Here is a 27,786-nt window from a genome sequence, read left to right as displayed (position 1 = left end):
ATATTTGACTAGATATTTTCACAAAATTGAGATGTTTTGTTTTTTCTTTTATAAAAATAACTGGAAATTAATTTTAATTTATTTTTTCAAGCTATTTATTTGTATTTAAAAAATATAATTTGACAGATTTCTAATTAGGAATGGCACATATTTTCCAATAGCATTTTTACCCTCTTCCTTATTTATCGCAGTATTTATGTGTATGCACATATGTGCGTTCGCCTTTGCGCCATAGTAAAGTTGAATGTTATATCCGTATTTCATAAACACAAACAATTCAAAATGTGGCAACACTGCATGCGCAGTTTCACCAACATAGCTGGTGAATTCGTACTCGTTGGATCGGACGAATAGGCACAAAGCAACACAGCAAGTTGACGTTTACTTCAGACGAGGCTATTCGCATTTGACAGTTGCTGAAAACATGGTGTGGAATAAACTACAAAATATTTCTTTAGCGGATAATTTACGCGTTGTGTATAAATCATTGAAATATATAAATAATTAAAAACGGCTTGCTGCTGAAATGAAAAATAGTGCTAATATAAATGATTTTAGGTTACTAAAACAAAGAAGAGCTAGTGCTTTAAAATCAATCAGTGCTAAATAAAATGTTACAAGTAATCGCTAAATCGTATGTTTACAAATTTTCTAGTAAAGTGGAAGTCGAAAAGTAGCTGATAAAAAGCTTAAAAGTGTATTGTGCAATAACGAGAAATGTAAATAAAAATGAAAACAGAAATGTGTACATAGATAGTGACTGCGGCGCTATTTTGTTTAATGATTAGGTAAATAATATGATATATTTAGCAAAACAAATACAAAGTACGATTATTATGCGCTCCACTCGAATCAGCTGGTACGTACAAAAAGTGTAGGCAACAAAGTTGCATATGTATTGGTAAATAATGGGAAAAAGTGGAGGATGAAAATGCATAGGTTATCGGTCGGGATGCTGTGACTTCGATACAACATTGTGTTTTCTGTTTTATATTTCAAGAATAGGTGTGATGTGTGGGCTTAGCTGATCTGCTTGGAATGGCGGATATTCAATAGAGAACATGCAAATAAAAACTTTTTACTTCAATATGACTCCTGTCTGTCCCATTCCATTGTATTTTCCTCCATGTCTGCTTATTGGGCATCTGTTAGAAAACTATATGGGTGCCATTATTACTTGCCGGCAAAGTAGACATACTTATGTATGTATATATGTATGTAGTATTTAACAAAATGTTGTATAATTTATAAAATGCTAATGATGTAGAATGTTTATTTGCATTTTATTTGTGTATAATAGTATAAAAAATAAAAATACAATTTAAATGGAAAATAGTATGTGTAGAAAATATATTGGTGGGTAAATTAAAAATATATAATTATGCACATACATACATATATGTATGTATATTTTTGGGAAAACGCACTGAAATTTTGCACACATCTATCTCTCTCCAATAAAGTGCTCATTTATCGGAATCGCCATAACGGACCACTCTAAAACATATCTGCCATACAAACTGAATGATCTAATCAAGCTCCTATTTGTCGCGGTATCTTCACAAATTTGGTAGACATAAACATTCTAAGATAATTCTTCATATATTTTTTTCTATGATTGGAAGTCTTCTCATGCCACAAATAGTCAAGGCTTCCTTTTAATTATTCTTTGATAAACCTCTTTAAATTGTCTAGAGTGAATTCCTTTTTAAAAGGGTCCGACACATTTAATTCACTCGCCCATCTAAGAAAATTTAAATGTATTCTTTTGACATTTACATGACCATAGCTAAATGAGTATCCCGCAAGCCAATTAACTGTTAATTTGCTTAAAAGTACTATCAAAGATTTCTGTTAAAATTAAGTTCCTTAAATGTAAAATGACTTTCAATCTATTGGAGTTTCGAGTAGTGGTGTTCATGGCTACCGTTAAGTCGGCTGGCTTTGTTAAATTAGCTTAGATTCTCTTCTCACGACAGTCGGGTCATACCACATTATCACATTTTTTTACGCTTCATGGATGTGGTGCATGAACGTATTTTTGATTAGCTCATTTTTATCCTTCACACTTATTAAAATATATCTATTAAATTATTCATATTTGTACACAAATTTTCATTTTATGCGTGCCACCCACGCACAAGCAGAAAGGTCTTTTCTTCGTCCACTCGCTTATAAAAAAATTAGTTTTGGGCGACAAAAGAGACCCTGTGTGAACGCAGTTTTAAATCACAGCCACAATAGGCGTTATTTCACGACCAGCTTCTGTTCAACTACGAGATAGAATACAGGAGATTGACAGAAATATTTGGCATTTTTCAAGGTTCGTATTGCCGCAGTCGTAGGAATTCTTATTGAACATTGTCTAATAGACATATGTACATGAGGTAAAGCTAAAAATATTAGCGAATGCAAATCGTCAAAGTTGTATGGAAGATGCCGAGGTAGAAACTTTCTCCTCCATTGTCCAGCTTTTGAAAGTCATACTTTCGGTGAAGCGGAGAGATGGCCGAAAATTATGTGAGTCACCTCAACAAATTTCAGACAGGCACAAAGCGCTTTGTCGATTTTTGAGGGTCTTTGTTAAGAATATAAAAAATATTTAGGTAATAAAGGAGGCTGGTGTTTTGAGTTGTCCAAGTGAGATCCCTGTTGGCGCTTGTAACAGTATCGTCCTTTTAACCTTCTTCTTCTGTACTGGCGCCGCTTACGCGATTATAGCCAAGATAACAACAGCGCGCCAGTCGTTTCTTCTTTTCGCTAGGTGGCGTCAATTGGATATTCCAAGTGAAGCCAGGTCCTTCTCCACCTGGTCCTTTCAACGGAGTCGAGGTCTTTCTCTTCCTCTGCTTCTCCCGGCGGGTACTGCGTCGAATACTTTCAGAGCTGGAATGTTTTCGTCCATTCGGACAACATGATCTAGCCAGCGTAGCCGCTGAACTATGTCAATGTCGTCTTATATGTCATACAGCACATCGTTCCATCGAATGCGATATTCGCCGTGGCCAATGCGCAAAGGACCATAAATCTTTCGCAGAACCTTTCTCTCGAAAACTCGCAACGTCGACTTATCCTTTTAACCTCACTTAACAGTTATTGAGCTGATATTAATCCAGGTCAACAACAAATTAAGAAGGTTCGACAGTCAACTAATTTATTCTAAAATCTATAAAATATTTAACAAGCACAATAATAGCTCAATGCAAGGGACATCCCCGCTGAATATTGCTAAATAATTTGAATTTACATAAATATTCTCTTACTTATCTTCATTTTTAAAAGCAAGTGTTCAGTAACTAACTTTCACCAAACTTTTTTGTGTCTTTTTGCAGAATTTGTTCTCTTGCAGTGAAACACCGCTATCAGTCGCGATTAAATGGTTTTTCCGAAATATTTTTTTTCGTTCTGCACGGCATTGTAGTTGTGATGCATTGTTGAGGTGAACCGAGAAATTGCCGTGAATAGTAAAAGCAAACGAACAAATAGGTGCAACACGTCCGATGGCACAAATTAGCAACGCTTGAACTGTGCCCGGTTGATGGCTGAAAATACCAAAACATCAATAAACACACAAACATCCACAATCACAGCCATTCAGCAAATTTCGCATATCCACGCAAATATCGACGCATAGGTAAGCGCCCAGAGCGTTTATCATGCTGAGCATTTCGCATACAGAATTTAACATCGCCATCAACGGTGCCAACATCGATTACAACGACGGCGGCGCCGACGACGGCGGCCTCGCCAGCGTCAGTGGTTGTGCGGCTGGAATAAGCTTAAATCGCATTTGAAAGAGTGGAATTTTCGCGATACAAGTGGCGACGTGACAGCGTGAATGCTTCGTTAGCAACGTATTTCGGAAAGCGTGCTGAGGACTTAATCCCTTTACCCCAACAAACAACGCAAAACCAACCTGCACGCCCGCATTGTTTCCATTCATTCGACGAAAGGAAAACATCCAAATCCGCCCCACTGTTATTGCCGCTATAAGCACAATTCAGTTTTCCATTATACCCATTTAACCTCTTTTTTATTAGAATTTACTGTACCGTTCGTCTCGACTTAAGCGCCGTCATTCGCATTCGCATTTACAGTTTTTCTTAAGGGGATTTGTTAAAGCAGCAGCCATAGCCAAAGCATTCACTTTAAATCAGTCAGCCACTAGAACGTTACAACCGCATTGTTGAAACTAAAGTGTTGTTGGTTCGTTCGTTCGTCGCTGCTTCGTTCGTGCGATGAAAGAGTGAAGTGAGGCGTTGATGGTGATGCAGACAGCAGCTGGCAGTCGGCATATTCCGTTGGTGTGGTAATAAAAATCGTACGTGTAGTTCGTGTTGCCTATGTCGGAACATGCCAGTGGATATGCAAAAGAACGTCTCCGTACAAGTTGATAGTGATTTTGCTTTACTTCTGCCTAGCGGTGTTTACGAGATTAAGAAAATGGAACCACGCTCCAAAATACGAACAATTATCCTATTTTGCCTCTTTTTGGCAATTGCTGGTATTATTGGATTCGGTTACTTCTGCCAAGATCAGGTAAGTGATAATTGTGCAGGGCCAAGTCTTTTTTTACCGTAAAGTGCATTTTACGACTGCTTTTATTGTGTGGATGTGTGTGGAAGTGTTGACTTGAAGTGATTTACGTGTGCTGCTTTTGCGAGTCGCTTGCATAATAAAACTGCTTCATAAATATATTTATTTTCTTTTTTTATAAAAAATTATATCGAAATAATTTACTTTTTGTGCACTTTGTTTACACTCTGTCCACATGTGCTATGTATGACTTCTAAATTTTTAAAATTCTTCTGAGAATTAAGTTTTATTTATAATAAAAGCTTTAGTGTTTAAAAGTTTCAAAATTTATCAGCTGCTCGTTTATCTTTTTTATAGAATTCATTTTTTTGTTTTTCGATTTTTTTTGGTTTTTAAACATACGATTTTATATTAAACAGAAAATACGTTTGTAAAACATATTAAGCATTTTGAACGCAACTAAAACACAAAATACAAATAAAATGTCTTAAAGAAAATTTAGATGTGAAAAATTCAATAAAAGATATAAAATGTTCAAAAAAATTAGTAATAATAATACAATTATTTTTAGAGTAGGCTTATTGATACTTATTCTATATCTTTTGGCGAAAACGAGTTAATTCTTGTAATATTAAGAAAATTCTGAGCTGAATATTGGCTAGAACATCGTATATCTCATACAGCATATTCCTCAAACCTTTGGTCTTGAAATAGCTCGTGGCAGTCATAAAATTACCAACGGTATTCGCCATACTCGTAATAAATCCTTTCGTAGTATTTTTTTTTTTTTATATCTCTTTAGGTTCTACCTTTTCCGACTTAGCTGTCTCCTATGCAATGAGTCCCTGATTACCATAAACATCCTATTCTGCCAACATACTTAATTATTCCCAAGTCTAAATTATATATATAGCTGTATACCCCTTCAGCTGACATCGCCGATAACACACCCTATCCCTAGACAAGATGTGGATAACCACTTCATCAAACTTTTCCTAAATGCTTCAGATCCGGTAATACCATTCTCAATATCATCTTTTCTTTGTGGAATATCTCAAAATATCGCCAGCCTAAGTGGATTAAAGGATTACATGAGTTTCCTCCAAAAAAAATGAGCCATTTAAAATGTTCTTTTTAGATGTATAAAATTGAAAATATTTTTTTCAAAATTTTATACTGCCAAAGCTTCATATTTTACAAAGATTTTGTGGAATTTTCAAAGGAAAATTTCCCAATCTCGGCCATTACAACGTCTTTTCCGGCAGTTCCTCGTAAATAAGTTGCTTCGCTTTGAGAGCAGAACTTCTTACATGTTTATTAAAAGTATAAAAAACACATTGTTTTAATTTAGACCATAAACTAGGTATTGCATGAAGGAAAAACAAAAAAGTGTAACTTGCATTCTTGACAGACGTTTTTAGAAAAAAATGCTTATTTTGGTGAAAAATTTTCGACGTTTTGGTTTTTTTTAAAATAATTGTATTACAACAAGAAAAAAAACTCTTCCTTCAAGAACTTATAAATTATATCTCGAAAATGTGTGTGTAATTTCAATAAAATCCTTTGAGTAGTTCGCGAGAAATCTTGCCAAACGACTTCGAAAACAGAGTTTCGAGAAAAACGCGTTTAAATTTTTGAGTGACCATATAAGTACATGGGTGTCCAAAACTATTACTCGCATCAACTTGAGAATTAAAGATGTTATAGAATTAAATAAGAAAAAAACCATTGTTTGAAGCGTATGCCCATGTAACCCCTTAAATACCAGTAGGGTAAGTTATGAAGAATGTATGCTTCTAAACAATTTCAACCTCGGAGAGCTTTGAAAATCTCCAGCCAAACCGAATTCAAATTAAAACTTCGTGATGTTGACACTTCAGGGGTTTATATCCCCTCCGGAAAATTATTTAAAACCACTAAAGAATCATTGTGATCACTATTATTTCTCTAAGTGTATTTCCACATAAAAAAACTTTTTATGAAACTACCACCAGCCGGTTTGTAGACCGATATTGATCATATTTATATAACAAAGCAGCCTTGCACAGAAGGAAGCCTTTGTGTTAATCCCATTAACTCGTACGAGTATTATCAAGTTTACGAGAGAGCGAGATACGTATATTATTAAATCAACTTTTCTCGGCATTCTTTGAATTTTTTCTTATCTACAAATATACATTTGTATCTCATGTGCCAGTAAATATCACTCACAGCTATTCTTCATTACTTTGCGCACTTGACAATCTAATTTGTATTCACAATTCGCATTAGCACCCCTCGTATAACAAACAAAAAATCTCAAAAAAATTTGAAAACGCTTTCTGTATCGTGCAACGTTCCTCGCGCACAATACTCTGTGCCCGCCTGCTACATTCATATGTGCAATTCTAAGTACTTTTGTTGTAGCTAATTTTATAATTGTATTTTCTTTTTCCGTCCTCTGCGCCGCCAATAGACATTTTTAGCCAAATTGCTCAGACTCTTTGGCGTTCTGCAGTTTTCAATCAGCGCACAGTAGTCAACAAATAAAAAATTCCCCTCAAAGATCAGTGGAATTTCTATTTGAAATTCTTCGTTGCCTTTTCAAGGTCTCTACGCAGAAACAATGCTACGCTCTGTAAGCTTTTCGCATGGCTTTTCATGCCGCGTTCGGCTCCCAGTCTTCGCGCGCTTACTGCCTTTGGCTTTGGTGCGGGCAATTGCTAATGGTTTTGCTAAATTTGTAAATTTGATTGCCGCGTAGATCATAAAATTAATTGCCAAGTCAGTGGACAAGTTGCAATGTAGCGAGTGAGCAGGAATATGTGAAGTCGTCAAATTAAAATGTGCGTCACGCAGCGCAGCGCGTCGTACCGATTTGCATAAAAAGACAAACGGACATCTATTTTGAACCGCGTATATACATATGTTTTTATGTATGTATGTGCGAATGAATGTGCACACAGATTTGCTGCCGTTAATTGAATATTTTCTGTTTTTTCCTAGTGCGTTCGTAGGCGCGCATGCCAACACGTGCGTGTATACGTTTGTGTTTAGGTAGCCATGTACATACATATGCGGACGTCGCTGCTGATTCTTCTGGCTAATTTGCGATTTGATTTATGGCAAATGAAATGTTACAATTAAATAACATAATCCAATTTGAATTATAGTCGGCGCGCGCAAAACATGCTGTATGTTTGTGTGTGTGCCGCAAAGCGCACCGTCATCATCCTCCCATATATGACCGTTGAATATACCTACTTGTATGCATACATGTGTATGTGTGTGTGCGCTTGTACCGCTTTATAAATTTTAATTGAGTTGTTCGGTGACAATTGACGCGCGCGCTGTTCCATTTCATCTTTTCCCTGCAACGTGAACGCCCTCAAGCTGCTGTCGTCGCTGTCGTGAAAACGCTGGTCGAATTATGTCATCGCGGCTAGTCGCGCCACACCGTTCGCACTGCACTTGGTGTGGTCTGTGTAAAGCGAGTCGGTGTTTTTCGATTTGAACAGCATGTAGAAGACGAGAGACTGTGAGAGCGGGAGCGGGAGCGGAAGCGAGGCGAAAACATAAAATCATATTTGTATCGTCTATTTTTAATTCATTTATTTTTGTATATTTTATGTTCGTTTTAAATGCTATTGTTGATGTGCTGGTCATCACGAGTAACCTTGCAGGTATACATACATATGTATGTGTGTCTATTGTACATATGTATGTATGTATCAAGTATTTTATTTATGTTCGTCAACTGCAATACAGATTTAGCTGAGCATAAATTCAATAATAGCTAAACTTCATACATACATACATACATATGTACATATATTCGTATTTCCTATCTGTTGACAGTTGTAAAAAATTGAAAATAAATAGAGGTATTATTATTTTCTAGTTTTTTTAGCGATAAATAGAGCGAAGTCGAGTTTAAGGTAGTAGTCTGGTAACTTGGGTTCAAAAAATCGAAGATTTTTTTTGCTGAATTTGAAAGTACAATGTCTTGAGAATATACTGTGAAAATTTCAGACAGAAATTCGAAGTATTGCGGGAGTTATAACGAGTTTCCTAGAGCGCCTCGGAATCCTCTTTCTCGTTTTTTTTCAAAACATTGTTTTTCTGATCGGCCCGGGTCCTAACTTTTTTTCTTCTCAACCGATTGCTTTCAAATTTTAACATTGTTTTAACAGTTCTCGTCGGTACTAACGAGAATTTTTTCACCCCTAACTTTTTATTTTACAATCCTTTCTTTGCTAAAATAAAAGGACTTATTTTTTCAAAGTCCGCCATTTTGTTTTTTACCCTTAAAATTTAACTTCAGTAGTTTCGACCAGAATGACGTGACTATAGATTAAGAATAATTAAGAATATTTGATGTCGGCTAACATCAAGAGCCAAAATCACCCGGGCCACCCAAGTGCTTTTTTTTCGAGGTTCCAACTTCGAGTGACAATAACAATAGTAATAAAGTATTAAATTTTTCCAAATAAATTTTTTTTATATTTTCCATATGTAAATAAAAACACTCTAAATTTTCAAGATAATTCATTTTTATTTTCTTATAAAAAACCACCCTCCAAAAAAATCATGAAAATAGGCATAAGTTACCAGACTACTACCTTAAATTTTTTGATATAAAACTATTGAAAATCTAAGCAACTTAAATCATTAAAAAATTATTAAAAGTAAATATATTAACTATTTTTTTTTGTTATTGTTAAATTTAAAATTCGTTTATGATTTAATTATAATTATAAATTAATAAAAAAATAATTAATAAGTCAATTAAGCAATAAACTAATGGAATTTTACTAATAATTATGTTACTTTACATTTTTTAACGATTTATTTATAATTATACCATAAATTCAATCAATTAATGAAAAATGATTAATTTAAGCAGTAAGATGAGTTATTTAAATAAAGTTTATTAATTATTACTTAAATTAATTATTTTTAATTAATTTTAATTATTAATGAATTGTTCAAAAATGTTTAGTAACATAATTATTAATTAAGTAATGAAAAATAATTAATGTAAGTAGTAAGATTAGTTAATTAAGTTAAGTTTATTAATTAATACTTAAATTATTTATTTTTCATTATTTTAATGAATTTATAGTTATAAAGTAATTGTTAAAAAATATTAATTAACATATTTACTTACAAAAAATTAAAAATCAATAAATTATAATAAATTAATATGACAAAAGTGTAATAAAAAATAAAATAAAATTTGTATGAACCTATAAAAAATAATAAAATTATTTTTTAACCTAAAAAATTATAAAATTATTATTCAATAATATAAAAAAAGATCTTTTGCTATTTGCTTAAAAATACTTAAATTATTGTGTATTAAAAAACATTTTTTTTTTATTTTTCTTTTTTGTTTTTTTTTGTATAAATTGTTTATTTCTCTTTTAACAATGGTGAGTTTTTGAAGGCTTATACTGCCGTGGTAAGCTATAAGCTTTGTTCTTAAACCGGTTTGTAATTTTTTGGTAAATAAAAATTAAATCACATCTTAAAAAAGCCACATTTGTATAATAAAATTTACAAAGTCACTATCTTTTTATTAAAATATAATTAATTAAAATTAATTTTATTTTTTATAATTAAATAAAATTCATAGTATTTTCTATAATTAAATAAATTTCATTATATTTTTTATAATTAAATAAAATTTATTGTATTTTTTTATAGTTAAATAAAATGAATTGTATTTCTTGTTTAATTACTATATTTTACTTTATTTTTTATTACGTTTTCAGTTATAAATTTTGTATTTTTAAACTCGTTTCTGACCGCTTATTCGTTGGTAATAAATTATCAATTTTGTTTTCAATCCGGTTTTTAATTCGCTACCCACTCAATGAGTACTCACAACACAGAAGATAGTCATTAAAATGTAAATGTGCTCAGACATACTTACCTGGTTGTCGAGCTGCTTCACTTAATTAATGTAATAGATTTAAATTAGCTGTCAGAAGTTTGAGAAACAATCAAATTAAGCAAGTAAGCAAAGTGCCATAAAAATTTAAGTTGATTATTTTAATCAGTTTAGCGCGTATTCGTTCATCACTCGCCTGCAAGTTCAGGTTACGATTGTTCTTCGCATTGAAATAAGGATTTAAAGCGCTGGAATCCTTTCTTCGACTTTTGTTTGCAAATCCATCTACAAAATAAATCAAGCTGCTTATTCGACAGCTATGTGAGAACATATGCTCACCATGTTTTACATATGTATGCAAATATTAAGGATTTTATTGAAACCCTTTACAGAGTAGCATTGCCTTGAGGAAACCCAAAACAAACATTTCAAACATCATGACGAATCTCTTATAAGACAGCGTGTTCAACATGTGTTGGCAAATCGCTAAGCTGGAAAGGATTCATAGAACATACATACATATGTGTACATATGGTGATGAAGAAGCCTTGTTTGGAGTAGATTTTTATAGCATAATTATGGGCAAGGCTTAACATGCATTGTATTTGAAACACTTGAATTTCAATTTGTCCATACAAATTGTTTTTATGAATAAGTTGGCATCAAATACCGTCGTCTAACCTTGAAAAGAACCTTCAAAAGACACGTGGCCGAAAGTTCGTAGCTGTCGAATAATTGTTATTTGAGATGTAGCACTTTGAATGAGGAATGTGTGGTATTTAGAGAAAATAGAGGGAAAATTCGTGTCATAATGAAACTCTATTGACGAAGCGCGTGGCGTACCAACTATTTCTACATGGCTTCTGTAATTACCATCTGATATTTTTGAGCAGACCTTTTGTTGCGGCAATTTGGTTTATAGGCGAGGGGGCGAAGAGTAATGTTCAGCATTTTGTGTTCTTAGTAGCATCTGATTTTTCGGCATTTTAGTACATAGTTGCATTTGCGGATATATTTTTTGAAGTTAATATTTTGAATATATTTAAAAAATTTAATTTCATCTTTTGTTAAGTAATTTGCAAATATATATATATATTTTCGAAAATGGAGTATGAAGAAAAAATCGAATTAATTAAAGATATTGTGAAATGTATGGAGGAAGCTATACTTATTGATTCAGACGATAGTAAAAAGGGTGATATATCAGATAAAGTGAAAGAGAATGAGAAAAAAACTTTGCGCAACACAAGTTGCTCGTGTGAAGGTAATGGGCGACAGAAAAGAGAATCGCAAGCCTCATGTAATCGCAGAAGCTTCACTGCAATAAATAAAATGTATTTCAGACTTTAACAGAATAGTTTTTGGAAAGAAGTCATGTTGATTGAGGCATTTCTTTAAATTTCACACTTAAAACGCTTTTAAAATCATTTTAATTGTTCTGAAGAAAGCAACATTTCAAAGAAAATATACTTTTTTGTTATTATTCTCAAGCAATATTTCCAGTATGCTAAAGAAATATTATCAGCATGCTTACCTGCAACGTAAAAATAATAAATTTGATTAAAATTTTTATTGCCACACATTTCCTGCAGAAATTTTATGTGGCGAAACCAGAGAATTTCTAATTGTCCTTCCCCACACGAGCATTACATAGTACATATGTACATACTTACAACTGCACTTAACAACATTACGCTTTCCAAACACACAACACAATTCCTGGACAAAGTCTTGCCGCTGTGCCGTCAAACAATTGCCGCTGCACGCGTGAGCTGCAAACCAAATCCCTCGCGCAATCAACAGAACAGCAAAGAGATGTTATTTAATGGCCATGTAAATAAACACGAAGACTAAATTCTACAAATAATGAAAGAAAAAACAGCAACAATAACAACACGACGTGTGCAACAGCAAAAAGAGCGAGGGAGGAACAAGAAAAAAATGAAAGTGTGTCGATAACCTGGCTAATCCTGCCAACACTAGGCTGTCTCTCTGCTCTGTTTTGCCTCTACATTTGCCTGTGTGTGTGTGTGTGCTTGTCGTTGCCAACTGCCGAAAGTGGCGTGAAACAAAACACATCACAGAATTTAACAATAGAACACATCCATTCCCTCGAATTACCTTTCACACACGGCAATGCGACAGATCTTATCGTGCGCCGGAGAGAGCAATGCCACTGCAAATACAAATTATTCTACCTATGCGCCTACATACGTACATACACACATACATACATACATATAAAAAAAGACAAATATATATGTGTGCGTGTAAATATGTAAATTTGCGAAAACTCGTAATGCCATACATGTGTTAGGTGAACATTATCACATGAGTCCACTTACAGCCACGCATATTACTTACATATATACACACATAGTACGTATGTATTTGTATATGCACATGTGTGTGCGGCTGTCAGCACGTGCGTGCATTGATAAAATGCTAATACAGCAAACGGCAGGAAACCAATGCGTGACAAAAATTCTTAAATCACACGAATTCAGCTGGAAAATCCGACAACTCGACTCGAGTGGCCTACCCGAAGCATTGGTCTAAAGCAAAACAAAAAAATGTTTATGTAGATAGAAATGCGAGTGCCAATGTAAAATGAAAATGTTCAATAACTGTAAGCATTTTGTGAAAACACACATACTCATACACTCATATACATATGTATGTATGTATATGCATTTGGCAATGAGCAGTTGGCCAACATGTTAATTTGTGTGTTAATTGCCAAAGAGTGCCATTTATGGTGAACAGGAAAATAACTGTATGAATGGCGAGAATGGTAATGGCATTGAACTCGCATTGCAAAATGTTTTCAAATGTTTTCCTTTCATAATTACGTACATATGTTTGCATATAGCATATAACTGTAAAAAACAAAATAAACTAGCCAAAAGTGAAAAATAATTATTCGAAACGAGACATTGTTACTTCACAAGTATTGTCGGCAATCAGAAAATAACAGTGAAAATGGCAAACGAAGTCCCAAATGTCCAATCGTCATTATAAACAAGTAAGGAAGGGCTAAGTTCGGGTGTCACCGAACATTTTATACTCTCGCATGATAAAGTGATAATCGAGATTTCATTATACGTCATTTACATGTTTTTCAAATACCGTATTTTTGTAAAGTTTTATTCCGCTATCATCATTGGTTCCTAATGTATGTATATATTATACAGAGAAGGCATCAGATGGAATTCAAAATAGCGTTATATTGGAAGAAGGCGTGGTTGTGAACCGATTTCACCTATATTTCGTACATGTCATCAGGGTGTTAAGAAAATATTATATACCGAATTTCATTGAAATCGGTCTAGTAGTTCCTGAGATATGGTTTTTGGTCCATAAGTGGGCGAGGCCACGCCCATTTTCAATTTTTAAAAAAAGCCTGGATGCAGCTTCCTGCTGCAATTTCTTCCGTAAAATTTAGTGTTTCTGACGTTTTTTGTTAGTCGGTTAACGCACTTTTAGTGATTTTCAACATAACCTTTGTATGGGAGGTGGGCGTGGTTATTATCCGATTTCTTCCATTTTTGAACTGTATATGGAAATGCCTGAAGAAAACGACTGTGTAGAGTTTAGTTGACATAGCTATAGTAGTTTCCGAGATATGTACAAAAAACTTAGTAGGGGGCGGGGCCACGCCCACTTTTCCAAAAAAAAATTGCGTCCAAACATGCCCCTCCCTAATGCGATCCTTTGTTTCAAATTTCGCTTTAATATCTTTGTTTATGGCTTAGTTATGACACTTTATAGGTTTTCGGTTTCCGCCATTTTGTGGGCGTGGCAGTTGGCCGATTTTGCCCATCTTCGAACTTAACCTTCTTATGGAGCCAAGAAATACGTGTACCAAGTTTCATCAAGATATCTCAATTTTTACTCAAGTTACAGCTTGCACGGACGGACGGACAGACGGACGGACGGACGGACAGACAGACATCCGGATTTCGACTCTACTCGTCACCCTGATCACTTTGGTATATATAACCCTATATCTGACTCTTTTAGTTTTAGGACTTACAAACAACCGTTATGTGAACAAAACTATAATACTCTCCTTAGCAACATTGTTGCGAGAGTATAAAAAAATCGAATTTTTGTTGAAATTATTCTTATTAAGGGGGAATGGGGGTTTGGGGTAAGGTTCTAAAGGCAAAAAAAGGATATATTTGTGTTTTTTTTTGCGGCGACATGAGTAATATAATTTTATTAAATTTAATGACATATTATTGTACAACTTTTGAATTATATTAACAAAAATTTTCAATGAAAAATATTAATAAATAAGCCTGTGACGGTGAATCTCCAGAAGCGCCTTGAAAAAAAGTGGTTTAGCGGTGAACATTATAACTCGTTACCGGATCATCTGAAACAAAAAAATTGATATGCGTTTTAAAGGTGATGTATTTCTCGAGGTAATCAGGTAAGAGTTGGTTTTTTTTAGTTTTTGCAGCACCTGGAAGTAAAAAGCGCGATTTTAGCTCAAAAATAGAAAAAAATGAAAAAAAATCCATCTGATTACCTGTTGATTTATGTGAAGAAGTAATGTTCAAATTTTCAAAAGGGATCGGTTCAATAGATTTTGAGTTCTAATGTTCACGAACTTCAAAAATAACGGTTTCGGAAAAATCGATTTGAAGTTTAAAAGTCAGGTCGTTTAAAACGCTGTAACTCCGTTAGTCTGACTATAATTGACTGAAAATTTGTACACAATATTCTCGACATATTAATCGTTTAGAAAAAAAATGCAAAAAAAAAATTTTAAAACCTTACCCCCTTAATGAAAATTGTAACTACAAAGGATTCAACAATAACAAAAAGCTAAATACGTCGTTGAACAGTTGAAAGCTGTGGAGGGAAGATTAACGCTAATGAAAAATAATCTGTATTGAAAACCACTGGGTTTTTCTTTTTATATTTACACAGCATGATGGAGTCCACATTAGAAAAAAATGGTTTTAGAAGATTTTTGAAAAAATCTCTTGCGCTTAAACTTTTTACTGTGTTGCATTCAAATTGTCATTTTGAGGTGATATCCAGTCAATCGCATAAAAGTACTATACATTCGTTCTTTTTATTAGACGTCAATTGTTTCTGGCTTAAGCGACGTTCTTTGGGAGCATCTGATAGCTTTAATTAATGTAACGATTGAAGGCGAAAAATACGTTAATTTCAATTACAATGACAATGACAATTTATAGTTGTCATAGAGCAATCAAAAGTTCGACCGCAATGCGACAGGTCTTAAGCATCTTCAGTTAGGTCTAACATATGTATAGTGTAATGTAGGACTTTGGTGATATTAGTACAGGACTGAGTTTGGAGAAGTCTGCTTTAAATATCCCCAGTTTCCCTCCTTTGTACCCAACCTAATGTACCATGTAAATACCAGCAATATTGCTAAATAATTTATCTGAGCGTTTATTTTTCTTCCTTCCTTTTTTGCTGTTTTTATTTTTTGAATAATAATGTGGCAACTCAGGCGGACTGCAAAACAAAGAGCAGACATGCCAACAAAAATTGCATTCCACCCGCACATTTGCTTGGCGCATGATTCCGTTTTAATGCCTAACATTTCGCCACACACACACACACATTTATATATATAGATACATACATATGCACATACTCACCACTTGCAGCCATGTTGCAAATGCATATATGCATATGAAAATATCGCAACCGAAATTTTTTGCATGTACAATCCCCTACCCCACTAAATGTAAACTTTACATCGATTTGCTGTGTGTCAGCCGTTATTTACCCAGCTATTTACACGTATACATACATATGCTTAGTTATATATGTACATACATGCATTTGTATTAGTGCTCGCCGTCATCAACGTCACACCGCAGTAGTAAGAAAACAACATTTTAGAAAAATTTCAACTTCCAACTGGCTCGCTTGGCAGCGTTTTTGTGTGGATTTTGGCAACAGTTAAGGATGCGACCGCAATTGCTTGCGCCTCACTCCCACGCGGCATGGTGGGACATTATGCACTGCGTGGTCGTATGTCGCACGTGTGTGTGTTTTCGAAAAACTAACCGTTTGGAAAATTGCGAAAAATTGGAAGGTGGCTAGTAAATAAACAAAGGGAAATAATAATAAAACAAGAAAAAACGTTAACTTCGGACCGAAATAAATACCCTTCACAGGTGCATTTCTGTTAGTAACTATGTTTTCAGTTTGTATGTCAGCTATATGTTATAGTGGTCCGATATCGGCCGTTCCGACAAATGAGCAGCTTCTTGAGGAGAAAATGACGTTTGCAAAATTTCAAAACGATATCTTAAAAAGCTGAGAGACTAGTTCGTATATATACATGGCTAATCGACTCAGCTCGACATACTGATCATTTATATATATACTTTATAGGGTCTCCGACGATTCCTTCTGGGTGTTACAAACTTCGTGACAAACTTAATATACCCTGTTCAGGGTATAAAAATAAAGGAAAACCAAGCGGGGAAAAGAAAGTCACGCGCGTCACTTGATTGTATAATCTGTCTATTAAATTTTTTTGATTTCGTTTGATGACAAGAGTCTGAGTTGGTATCAATTTACTTAGAATGTTTCCTTGTGTCAGAAGTGCACTTGGATCAGACTTGGTTTACCGGTGGACAACCTAATCCTATTATAATGACTTTTCTATGCATAACAATTCACTGAATGCCTTTATTTTAGTAAGACTAAAACCTAACCTTGCCCGCAGTTCCTTTGTTTTAAAAATATAATATACAAAGTTTGTCCGGAAAGTAATAGGACTGATTTTCTTCCGCCGCGACTGTACTTCAGAGCGTGCGTGCACCGACTGGATTCGGTAGAGGGCGTTCCCAGCTAACGAGCAAACGGCTGGTCAGTTGTTTCCGAGCACCTGGACAAACATTTTCGAGTGACGTGTTTTTGTGAGTGGTGCAAGCCGAAAATCGTTCGTTGGTGCAGAGGTACGCGATTAAGGCGGTATTCTGGTTTAGAAATTCGAAAAAATCTATTTTTTTTGCATATTTTTATAGTATAACCCTTCAAGAAATTGTCACTAAGAGGATTTTTCGAAATTCAAATTATTTTCCGAGTTACAGCTCATTTTGTGACTCCGACTCCGACTGCGCGCGACTAGTTCTCAAACTTTAAACTCGTTTTTCTCATAACTACTTTTCTAAAAACGGCGTGCATGATATCTCAAGTTCTACTCAACCGATTCACATGAAATTTTACACACACTACGAAGAGCTTTCGAAAGAATTTCTTTTCTTTTATTTTTAAAAAATTCCGAACCACAAAAAAAAGAGGGAAAATACGAAACTTTTTTTCAAACTTCCACCATTTAAAAATTTTTTGTGCGATAACTACACTTTTACTCTTCACGGATTTCGCATAAATTTTCATTTTAGGCCACGGAAAGGAATTATATCCTGCACACCAGGACAATGTTGCGTTAGCAAGAACTGGTGTGTTTCGGTGGCACCAGGCTTTTTTGAAGGGCCGGGAAGTGGTCGCTGATGAAGATCGGATGAATGAGCAAATCCAAAGTGAAAACGATGACCATTGTCTTTATTGCCATCAAAGGCATCGGTCGCCTTTCTTGTGAACAGCTGTACGCGACCAAGGTCGGCATCCACACGCTTCCGCAGCCGCTCTACAGCCCAGATGTGTTCCCATAGAATATGTATTGTCCTAAAAGTTTATCCGAGTAACTCTTTCGGAGTTACAGCTTTGAGAACTTGTGCGCTCGGGGCTAGCTAAGCTAAGTGCGCCGCCGCCGCGTTCTTCTCGAAATTGTGTTTTTGAAGTCGTTTGGCAAGGTTTCTCGAGAAGTATTCAACCGATATTCATGAAATTTACACAGTTCTTGAGATACAATTCTTAAAGATTTGGCCGAAGAATTTCTTTTCGATAAAAAAAAAAAATCCCGAAATTTTAATTTTTTTTGTAAAAATGTCTGCCAAAAATACAATTTTTAGTTATTTATTCCTTCGTCCAAGTTCTAAGTTAAGATTTTAACTAAAACACGTATATTTTCACTTTAGATGATCCTTTTTCCGAGTGGTCACCGGAAATCGTGTTGCAATGGCCGAGTTTAAATAATTTTTTTCCGAAAATTTCAGAATTTCTTTGCTAATAGTGTATGTTTGTAACCATACAAAATTCAAATAAAAATTTCATTTTCGTCTCTAATTATTCAAGTTGTTCTAAAATTTAATATTTTATGCGGTCAGTTTTGACAGTCTACTATCTGCTCGTATTACGAGCAACCAAATGAGAATCCTTTCGTAAATTCCGTTAGCAGCACATTATTGTTGTTGCTGTATTGTGCAATCACCCATTTGCCAGTGCTATCAACATGGCGGTCAGTTCCGCCAGCACCCGAACTGTAATGTGATAAAGAATTTTAATTGGCCATTAAAAATATGAAACCATTTCGGCTTTCATTAGCCGGCGTACGAATATTTATGGCTTGCAATGGCGCGCTCGTTCGTAACGCCTGTGGATGTCGAGCGTTTTTTGTGCGCAGTCAAAATCATTTCCACACGAATTCACTGATTTGCTTTCCATTTCCATGAAATAATGCCAATAAATGGTTTGCTAATTTAGGTAAATAATTCCAAATGCATAATAGGGAGAACTATTTTCATTGGAAATCATTGCCGTCGATTTGTAATTTGGCTCGTTTACAGACGAGCAACGAGTTGTAAAAGTGTTTTGCGTTTCCGACGTTTTGTTATCAATTTGCATTTTGCATATGTGCAATAATAACGGTATTAGTAGTATACATACATATATGGTGCATTGTAAATAATTGCTTTGTTGTTTAAAAAGAAAAATTATATGAATTATACGCCACATAAATTCAAATGATTAAATTCATTTGCTCTAATCAAAAGTTCTTCGTTTTGTTTCCACACTCTTGCGCTGCTGTAAATTCAAATTATCTGCATTTTTGCTTTAATTTCGCAAATTAAATATTTTTCTGCCTTGCAAGCCGCAAACCTTAAAAGTGCTATGCAGCCTGTTGAATATTATTTCAATTTATTTAGAAAACAAATACTTTCATTGCATACAAAGCGGAGTCTTTTGTTGATCTATTTCTATTTACATTTTTGAAATTTTGCAGTGTTGTCAGTGGAAAACAATGAAAATATACAAGCAAATGTTTTCAAATAATTACAGCTATTTCTGTGCTAGAAAATTAAATTAATGAATTGCTTCACAAAATTTTTAAAAATTAAAACAAAATTGAAAATCTATAGCAATAATACAAAACATATAAAAGTTTTTACAAAATTTTAATACGATGAAGCTTAATTTTTGAAATTTATATGGTTTGCCTTGCATTGCATTTTTGTAATTTACATGCCCTGATATAAATGGCTGACAAAATAAAAAATTCATAAAAATATATATACATGCACATACCAAGTTTTTATTCTTATCGAATTTCAAAAAGGAGTCCCTCACAAATATGGTAAATTATGGTAAATGTTTCAAAAATTCCGAAAGCTTGTTACAAAGCACGCCCATTTAACATTAAGTTGGTTGAGCGCATAAAGAGAGTGAGTGAGCGAGAAAGAGAGAGATAGATAGATAGATAGAGAGTGAAAGAAAGAGTCAGAGAGTGAGACGATAAACCGTTGCTTTTTCATTGCTGTTGAGAAGATTTTCAGGCAAATATTTCCTCGATAACATTAAAAAATAGACAACTAGATAGGCAGGCATTACTTTCTTTACTACATACGAGGGCTGTCTGATAAATAACCGACCTCAACGTGAAGCTAGCGGCACATCTGGAAAAAAAAGTTTCTACTTCAAATTGTGCATAGTATAATAGCTACTCGCCAAAATTTCAGAAATTTATCTTACGCAATTATCTGTTGATAGTCGTATTTGTGAGTCTATTTCGGTGATTTCCCCAAAATGGAAAAAATTGAATATCGAGCTGTAATTAAATTTATATTTTTGAAAGGCAATACGCCTTCACAAATCAAAGATAAGTTGGACTCTGTGTATGTAAAATTTTGGGCAGCTGAATTTAAACGTGGTCGCAGGAGCTTGGAAGATGATGAACGTCCAGGGCGTCCAAAAACTGTAACCACTAACGATAACATCGCTAAAGTTCATTAATTGGTACTAGACGACCGCCGGATTAAAGTTAGGGAAATAGCTGAGATTATGAAGATGTCAAAAGAACGTGTTTGTCACATATTAAACCAAGATTTGGGCATGAGAAAGCTGTCCGCGCGTTGGGTGCCGCGTTTGCTTACGCTAGACCACAAACGTGCGCGCATGAACATTTCCAGCGCTCTATTTGGAAGGGTTGCAGAGATGGGAGCATCGCTGGGAGAAGTGTGTGGAGTTACAAGGAGACTATGTAGAAAAATAAAAAAAAAAATTGAAAAAGTCGCGTGCATCATGGTTAGGGAGGTTGTTTATCAGACAGCCCTCGTATAAACCTTACACAAATCTCGAGATAGTCATATTTTCGCTCATAACTAGATAAAACCGCGAAACAAGTTAGATTTTAGTTTTAGAGCACTAAAAATTCTATGCACTTCTTCATTTGACCATTTGAAACGACAACTTTTTGAATGTGGTAAGCATGTTCTGAATTTGAAAGCATCTTACGATTTAGTTATACATTTTGCTCTTTAGCAATAGCATTCAAAAGAATGTTGTAAGTATATTAACTCAACCACCTTTTTTTCATATAAAGAGGTATCCTTAAAAAAATTAGGCAGGTATTATCCAGAGCATCGCTATAATTTCCGAAGAAAGGGTTCTGATTGGGCTACTATAGCATAGCTGCCACTGACTGATCAAACTAAAGTCCTTGTCAAGATATATTCATGAAATTTTGCAGAGATTATTGTCGAAGGCATTGCTACGATTTTTGAAAATATTGTTCAGATCGGAACACTATAGCATATAGCTGCCCTACAAATTGACCGATCAAAATCAGAATAAACAGATTTTTACATCGAATTTGGCTATAAAAAATGCACAACAATTCTTAACCAAAAATTTATTGGCGTCAACTCCAGATTATTCGATTTCTTTTCGAAGAAATGCTTTAAATATAGCTGTAAGTACAGAAAAAAATGAAAATAAATGGTGCTGCGTTAACTTTTGAGACCATGATCCGCACATCGTCGAGGTGAAGTTCGTAAGAAAAACAAACTTCAAAAATTGTTTAATGCCATAAAATGCATTTGTACAAACACATCTATATATTTGCTTGGAATTGACAGCGCTTAGCAACAAAGCTCCAATGGGAAAGTGCGTTAAACCACATTCAGTGCGATTGCCGCCCTTTAATCTCCAAAGCAGACAGTTAGTAAGGTGTGGCGGTGTGAAACCGCAGACGCCGGGCAACAAAAGCCAGACAAGCTGGTCAATTATTCAAGCGCATATAAGCAATACAAATTCGCCTGCAATGCGTGCCGAAGTGCGGCTGCAATTGGTTGCTTATACGCCACGTTCAACCTATTTGTTAAACGTAATAGTCTTATGAAAAGTAATTATAAAGCTGTAATTACTGATTTTTGTGCTTTAAAAAACAAGGCGGTTTTTATTATTATATTCTGCAATAAATTAAAAAAAAAAAATTATTAAAAAAAGTATAAAATGTGAAAATACGTATATTAATAAGCTTGAGCGTAGCGCAGTCTGTTTGGGTAAAAACATGCCCCAAAAATGTATATATACTTGTAAATTTGTTTTGTGAACCCTGCTGTATGCAAATAAGGTTTAGTTGGTGCCGCGCTTCGTGACATCTCATTTTGAGGGTCATAAATGTGATTTTAATTTGTGCAGTGGCCTTGAGTCTTGTGCTAAAATTTTCCACTTCATTTGTGAGGGAGGCAAAAATTAATTCATAACAAAAAAGCGAAAAAGTAGCAGCAGTTTGCCAGCAGCGTCCGCGTTCCAATTTCAATTGTCTTTCATTTCATCCTTTTTGTAATTTTTTTCATAAATTTGGCATGACAATTTAAGCTCCTCACCAAAGCTCCTTTTCATGAGCCGGTTATGTTTATAGTGCCATTGTGCTGCAAGAAAGCTTGTACAAGCATACAAACAAACATTTGTTACTTTCGAAATTTTTCATTATGTATTTTCAAGTTTGCGTGTCATGCAGCTGTTACTTGGAAGCTTAATATTTCATTAACGGTTGCGTAATTTATAGCATGAATGTCGTCGCCGCCACTGTTGGTTATTTTTATTTATTTGAGCATTTTTTTTTAGAAAAGTTTCACAAAACAATATAAACATGCTCAGTGCAGTAGAAATTCCATGACAACGTAGAGAAACATATTCTATGCCGCCTTTTCTCTCATTTAAAATGCGTCCTTGGTATTAGAAAAAACGTTGAAAGAATAAAAAAAAATAAAAAAAATGAGCGCAGTTAAAAATCTAGTTCGCATGCGTCACGTAGAAAAAAATGTGCACTCAGAATTGCATAAATTTTCGTATAAACGCCTGCAAATATGCAACGCAATATGCTGATGGATGTATGCGCGTGTATGCTGCTACACAAGCGCCGGCAGTTATGGCTATAATACTGGTATTAATGAACAGTGTTGTGCCGAATATGAGCAAAAACTGTGTGGATTGTACTGTTGATGAAAATGAAAGAAAAATTTATATTCTTTTTTTTACTTTTTTTAAGTTTATTTGTATGTTAAAATATTTTTAATAAAGAGGCAAGGTTGCAACCTTAATTTAATTGCGAAATTTTTAATATGTGGGCTACGGATGTTGACAGGAGGAGTCGTGTGTAACGCACCCAATAAAAAATAGCGACCAGCTTCGGATGAGAGATAACCCTTTTGATGACGACCATGGCGAACGAATTAAGGAGGACACTTTAACAAGCATTATTAGTAGAATATTATTTCATGAAGTTGCCATCTTTTTTGAAAATATACATTTTTCTGAAAAAATGTGCTTGGTCGAGTTGCCATCTTATTTGAAAATATAAATTTTTTGAAAAAAAAATATGCTTAGTCGAGTTGCCACCTTTTTAAAAATATAAATTTTTTGAAAAATATGCTTAGTCGAGTTGCCACCTTATTTAAAAGTATATAGTTTTTGAAAAATTTGCTTAGTCGAGTTGCCATCTTAGTTGAAAATATAAATTTTTTGAAAAATATGCTTAGTCGAGTTGCCACCTTATTTTAAAATATAAATGTTTTGAAAAAATATGCCTTGTCGAGTTGCCACCTTATTTAAAAATATATAGTTTTTGAAGAAATATGCGTAGTCGAGTTGCAACCTTATTTGAAAATATTTATTTTTTTGAAAAAAATATGTTTAGTCGAGTTTTTTTACTATCAGTAAATCATCTGTATACTTTTTAAGGCTTAAGTTTACTTATAAGTTCGTACATTGTGGCCACTTTTATTTGAAACATAAAAAGTAAATACTAATATGAAAGTAAATATTGCTTTATGAGTGTAAAAAAAAAGGTTTGAAAAGATGGAGCAAAAAAAAGAAATATGTTATAACGTTAGATAATAATAATGCCCTTAAATCATTATAAAAATTCTTGTGACCTGCGGTTTTTAGTTGATAGCATTGTTTTGTCTGTATTATCCAATTTTTAAATTTTTTACAATATATCGTGTATTCACGCAAAGAAAGGCTTATATGATAATTCTGTTTTTTAGTCCTTTAGCATAATTTTTAAAACTGGCTCCAGCCAATCTCTCTTCTGGTTCCAAAATACCACTTTTGCTGTCAGAATGTGCTCCAGCTCTATTAAAAATACCTAACTCCATATCAAACTTTGTCTTACTATTCCAAATTGCTTTCATTTTGCTCAACACTGTACATCCATATGTACATATTTAACTAGATATGCGGCTAAGTGTTGGTGGTCGTGCATATGCATGAACTAACACAATTCATATGCTGCTTGAGCTGATATTTGCGAAATCGACGACGCATGCAAATTAGTTGTTGGCCCAACTAGGCAGTGTTGGTTAGCGATGAATATATGTACCTAGTAAGTGTTGATTTGTATGTTTATGTGTGCGTGCACTTGTTCATGATGTGGGGCTGGGTTTCTAACTGCATGTACCATATACATATGTATTAAACGAAAATTACGAAACTTTATTCCAACTAACGTCTCACTCAAGTGTTTGCTGGTACATTTTTTCATATTTTTTACACTCTCTTAATTTGAGCATGAAATCGTGGAATTTTGTAAATCCAGCACAAATCGTGTTTTGATTTAAGTTGAAATTTAACGGGGTAACAAATTTGTATGCAAAACCAAGGTGATGCTGCTAATATAAACAGTGGTCGTCATCTATTCACCACTTTTCCACAGAAAGTCTGCTGATATTAGCGATAGTCGTCATCTATTCACCACTTTTCTACTCGTTATATTTGTTCTGCTCACTCAAAAAATTGATACGTGCAAGCAATATAGAACTTATTTCAACTCGAAAGCATATACTGTAAAAATGCATAACCTTTGCCTTTCTCTCGCTAATTGATTATGCCAGTATATGAAATTTATACCAGTTGCTTGTTCGATTCACTACAGGAAGCACTTTTTATTTCGCTACGTGTTCCAAGTGGAAAATTTATACCTAGGCTTGTCAGTAATCAAAGTTTATAAATTTATGGAACGTTCTAAATGTATTATTTTTCTATATCATATGAAAATGCATTGTTGTAGTTTATAATTGCGATCAAAACGGTGTCGTTCAATAATAGTCATACTTGGTAATCTATACCTTAACGCGCCACTATACAAACGAGCATATCCTTTCCCCTCGCTAATACAACCTTATATATATTTATTTAGGTGAGATTGTGCGTACATAGCGTGTGTGCAATTTTATTTGATATATGGCTAGCGAGTACTAGCGGCAGTTGACCAACTAACATGCAGCGTTGTTCCCTAGTGGCAAAATTTCTGCACTTGTCGTGTTAAAACACTAACTGCATTGTTAGTTGTGGTGCCTGTAATGACCCGTGGAGCTTTCCGGCGATGTACTCGGCGCAACATTTGCGGTAGCAACGAATTGTGGTAATCACTTTTGTGAACGCTTTATGAGAAATAGTTAATTTGGGCAACCTGTCGGCGTTGGGTGGTTTTATAGGCGACACGGTGTGAAGTTGCGTTTGTGAGTTTAAATACTCGTTGTGCTAACAGTTAGATTTTTGGACTAAATCATAGTTTAAATTTAACGCACATATTATTGAAAGAAGATATTTTCTATTTGATTTGTAATTAAAGAGGCTAGCATGTGAGCAAGAGCAAAAGAAACTGGTCTTCTGAGAAATTTACTGAACATCCATGAAACTTGAAGTAATCTTACGGCACAGTTGAGTGACTTATTGATCTTTTATGTAGCCGAATAGAGACATTAGATTAAAAATAAAAGGATGTAATAAAAAAATAATAATTCTGGAATATACTTTGTATTTTTCCAATACATCCTAGAAGCGATGATGCTAGAGCAAAGTGAACATAGAGTGGTTTGGAGTTTAAGATATACCTCCTAATATACCTAAACCCAACAAATCATATACTACACTACTAAAGTAGACTAAAGACCGTTTCACACACACATGTTTACACACATTTGCTCTGGCTGGGACTTAAATTAAGAGTTTTTCTGATGTGATTAGCCCATAACTGAAATATCTTGCGATTGTCAGACAGAAGCTTTATGTTCCGAGCTTCCTTTTTTTGAAAGATGGCACTTCTATTTCAAAATATGCCTAGTTCGATGACTTTGGGAATATTTTCCGGAATGCTTTTAAAGTCTTATAGGATATATTTCCAAATAATTAGCGTGACGAGCTGAGTCGATAAGTCGATTTAGCCATATCCGTCTGTCTGTCCATTTGTCCGTCTGTGTGTCTGAAATTTTGCACACGTCTTTCTCATTTGTCAGAACCGCCGATATCGGATCACTATAGCATTTAGTTGTTCAAAGTGATCAATCGAAATCAAGTGATTGCATGGAAAACTTTTTCATTTGAAGAGATATTCACGAAATTTGGCAGGCATTATTAACTAAAGCGACAATGCAATCTCCGAAGAAATTTTTGAGATCGGACCACTATAGCATATACCACCCATACAAATTGAACCATCGGTATCAAATTCTTGTATGGAATCCTTTGTATCTGTGATGGCTATTATAGCTTCGGTACAACCGTAGTTAACTTTTTCTTTGTTTTAAATTCACGTATGGCCTATTCAAGTTAAAAAGACAAGCATTTTTAATCCAAACAATGCATGGAAAACCTACTTAATATTTTGCGGTCATCTTAAAATTCCAGAGAAAATCAATAAAACCAGTACCGTATTACGACATAATTTTAATAGCTAATTTTTAAAGAAAAACTTATTTCCGGCACAACAAGAACTTTCTTTCTTTCTTTTCCTTTGGTCGTACGTGTCAAGAAAATCAAATCGAATCAGATAATTATTAGGAATCAAATAATACAGCTAACCAAACATACTATTTGTGCATGGGTTCATATATTTTAATGTCATGATAATAAAATGAAATTGAGCAATCAAGTCAGAACAATGGAATTTATGCCATAAAATTACCTGTAGACAATGCTAGTTTTATGAAGTTGAGTGTGTAGGATCATTGTGTGCATAGAGTATGAAGGTTACCTAATGAATGGTCTATGGCCATGGGTATGTATTCCCCGAAAATTTGTTAGGCAAGCACGTTGATGGGAAATTCGAGCGTGACAAACATTCTTAATAGCAGGTGGTGAGTGGAAGGCGCATATTGTCCGTTGTTTTCTTGGGCAGTCAAAACGCATGAAAGCGAGTCGAATTATTTTAAACCATGATGATGTGTTTATAAGTGAGATTCATGATAAATTTTCATTTGCTGAGTTTCGTTACTTGAACTCTATATTTTTGAAGTAATACTGATCCTTTTATTCCCAAATATATATGTAGACATATTTTTATTTGTTTAAAGTAGTCAAATGTACTGATATAGATAATGATCTTAGGTATTATGTAATTTGCATGCATATTAGGGCGGTTCTTAAGCGTGCGAATACAATATTTAATGTCTAAGTACAAATACATGCAGAGAAGAAAAAAACTGTTAAAATGCAAAACGAAATTTTGGTCTTAATTATTATTGAGATAATTATTTAAGCTATGACCTATTTTACTGTTTGAATGTGATATATGTAAGTAGTGACAAATGTACATTTGTCAAAGTTCAGAACATGCTCTGCAAACTCGTTGACTAAAATAGTTTTATTATTAGATTTGTTGAAAATATAAAGTTTTAAGTTTTTTTGAATCTGTTGAATTCTCAAGTTGAACTTTGACTGCTTTCCAACTTGTCTTAATTGTA

General features: G+C 34.2%; 1 protein-coding gene across 4 annotated transcripts in view; it reads left to right on the top strand.

Moving 5' to 3' along the window:
• Window positions 1-410: 410 nt before the first annotated feature.
• LOC126753902 (heparan-sulfate 6-O-sulfotransferase 1) overlaps window positions 411-27,786 on the top strand; it is a 108,027-nt gene continuing 80,651 nt past the window's right edge. For 2 of the 4 annotated variants that reach the window (XM_050465686.1, XM_050465666.1), the window contains exons 1-2: window positions 411-788; window positions 3,333-4,539. In XM_050465686.1, coding sequence (XP_050321643.1) covers window positions 4,354-4,539 — 186 coding nt within the window. In that variant the 5' untranslated portion in view covers window positions 411-788; window positions 3,333-4,353. Of the gene's footprint in view, window positions 860-3,332; window positions 4,540-27,786 lie in introns of all 4 variants that reach the window. The other 2 variants (XM_050465677.1, XM_050465694.1) reach the window with 2 other exon arrangements.

Source organism: Bactrocera neohumeralis, chromosome 2 (genome assembly GCF_024586455.1).
Source record: "Bactrocera neohumeralis isolate Rockhampton chromosome 2, APGP_CSIRO_Bneo_wtdbg2-racon-allhic-juicebox.fasta_v2, whole genome shotgun sequence".
Classification (NCBI taxonomy): Eukaryota; Metazoa; Arthropoda; class Insecta; order Diptera; family Tephritidae; genus Bactrocera; species Bactrocera neohumeralis.
Note: the sequence above shows the minus strand (reverse complement) of the source record. Positions and strands in the feature narration are given on the sequence as shown.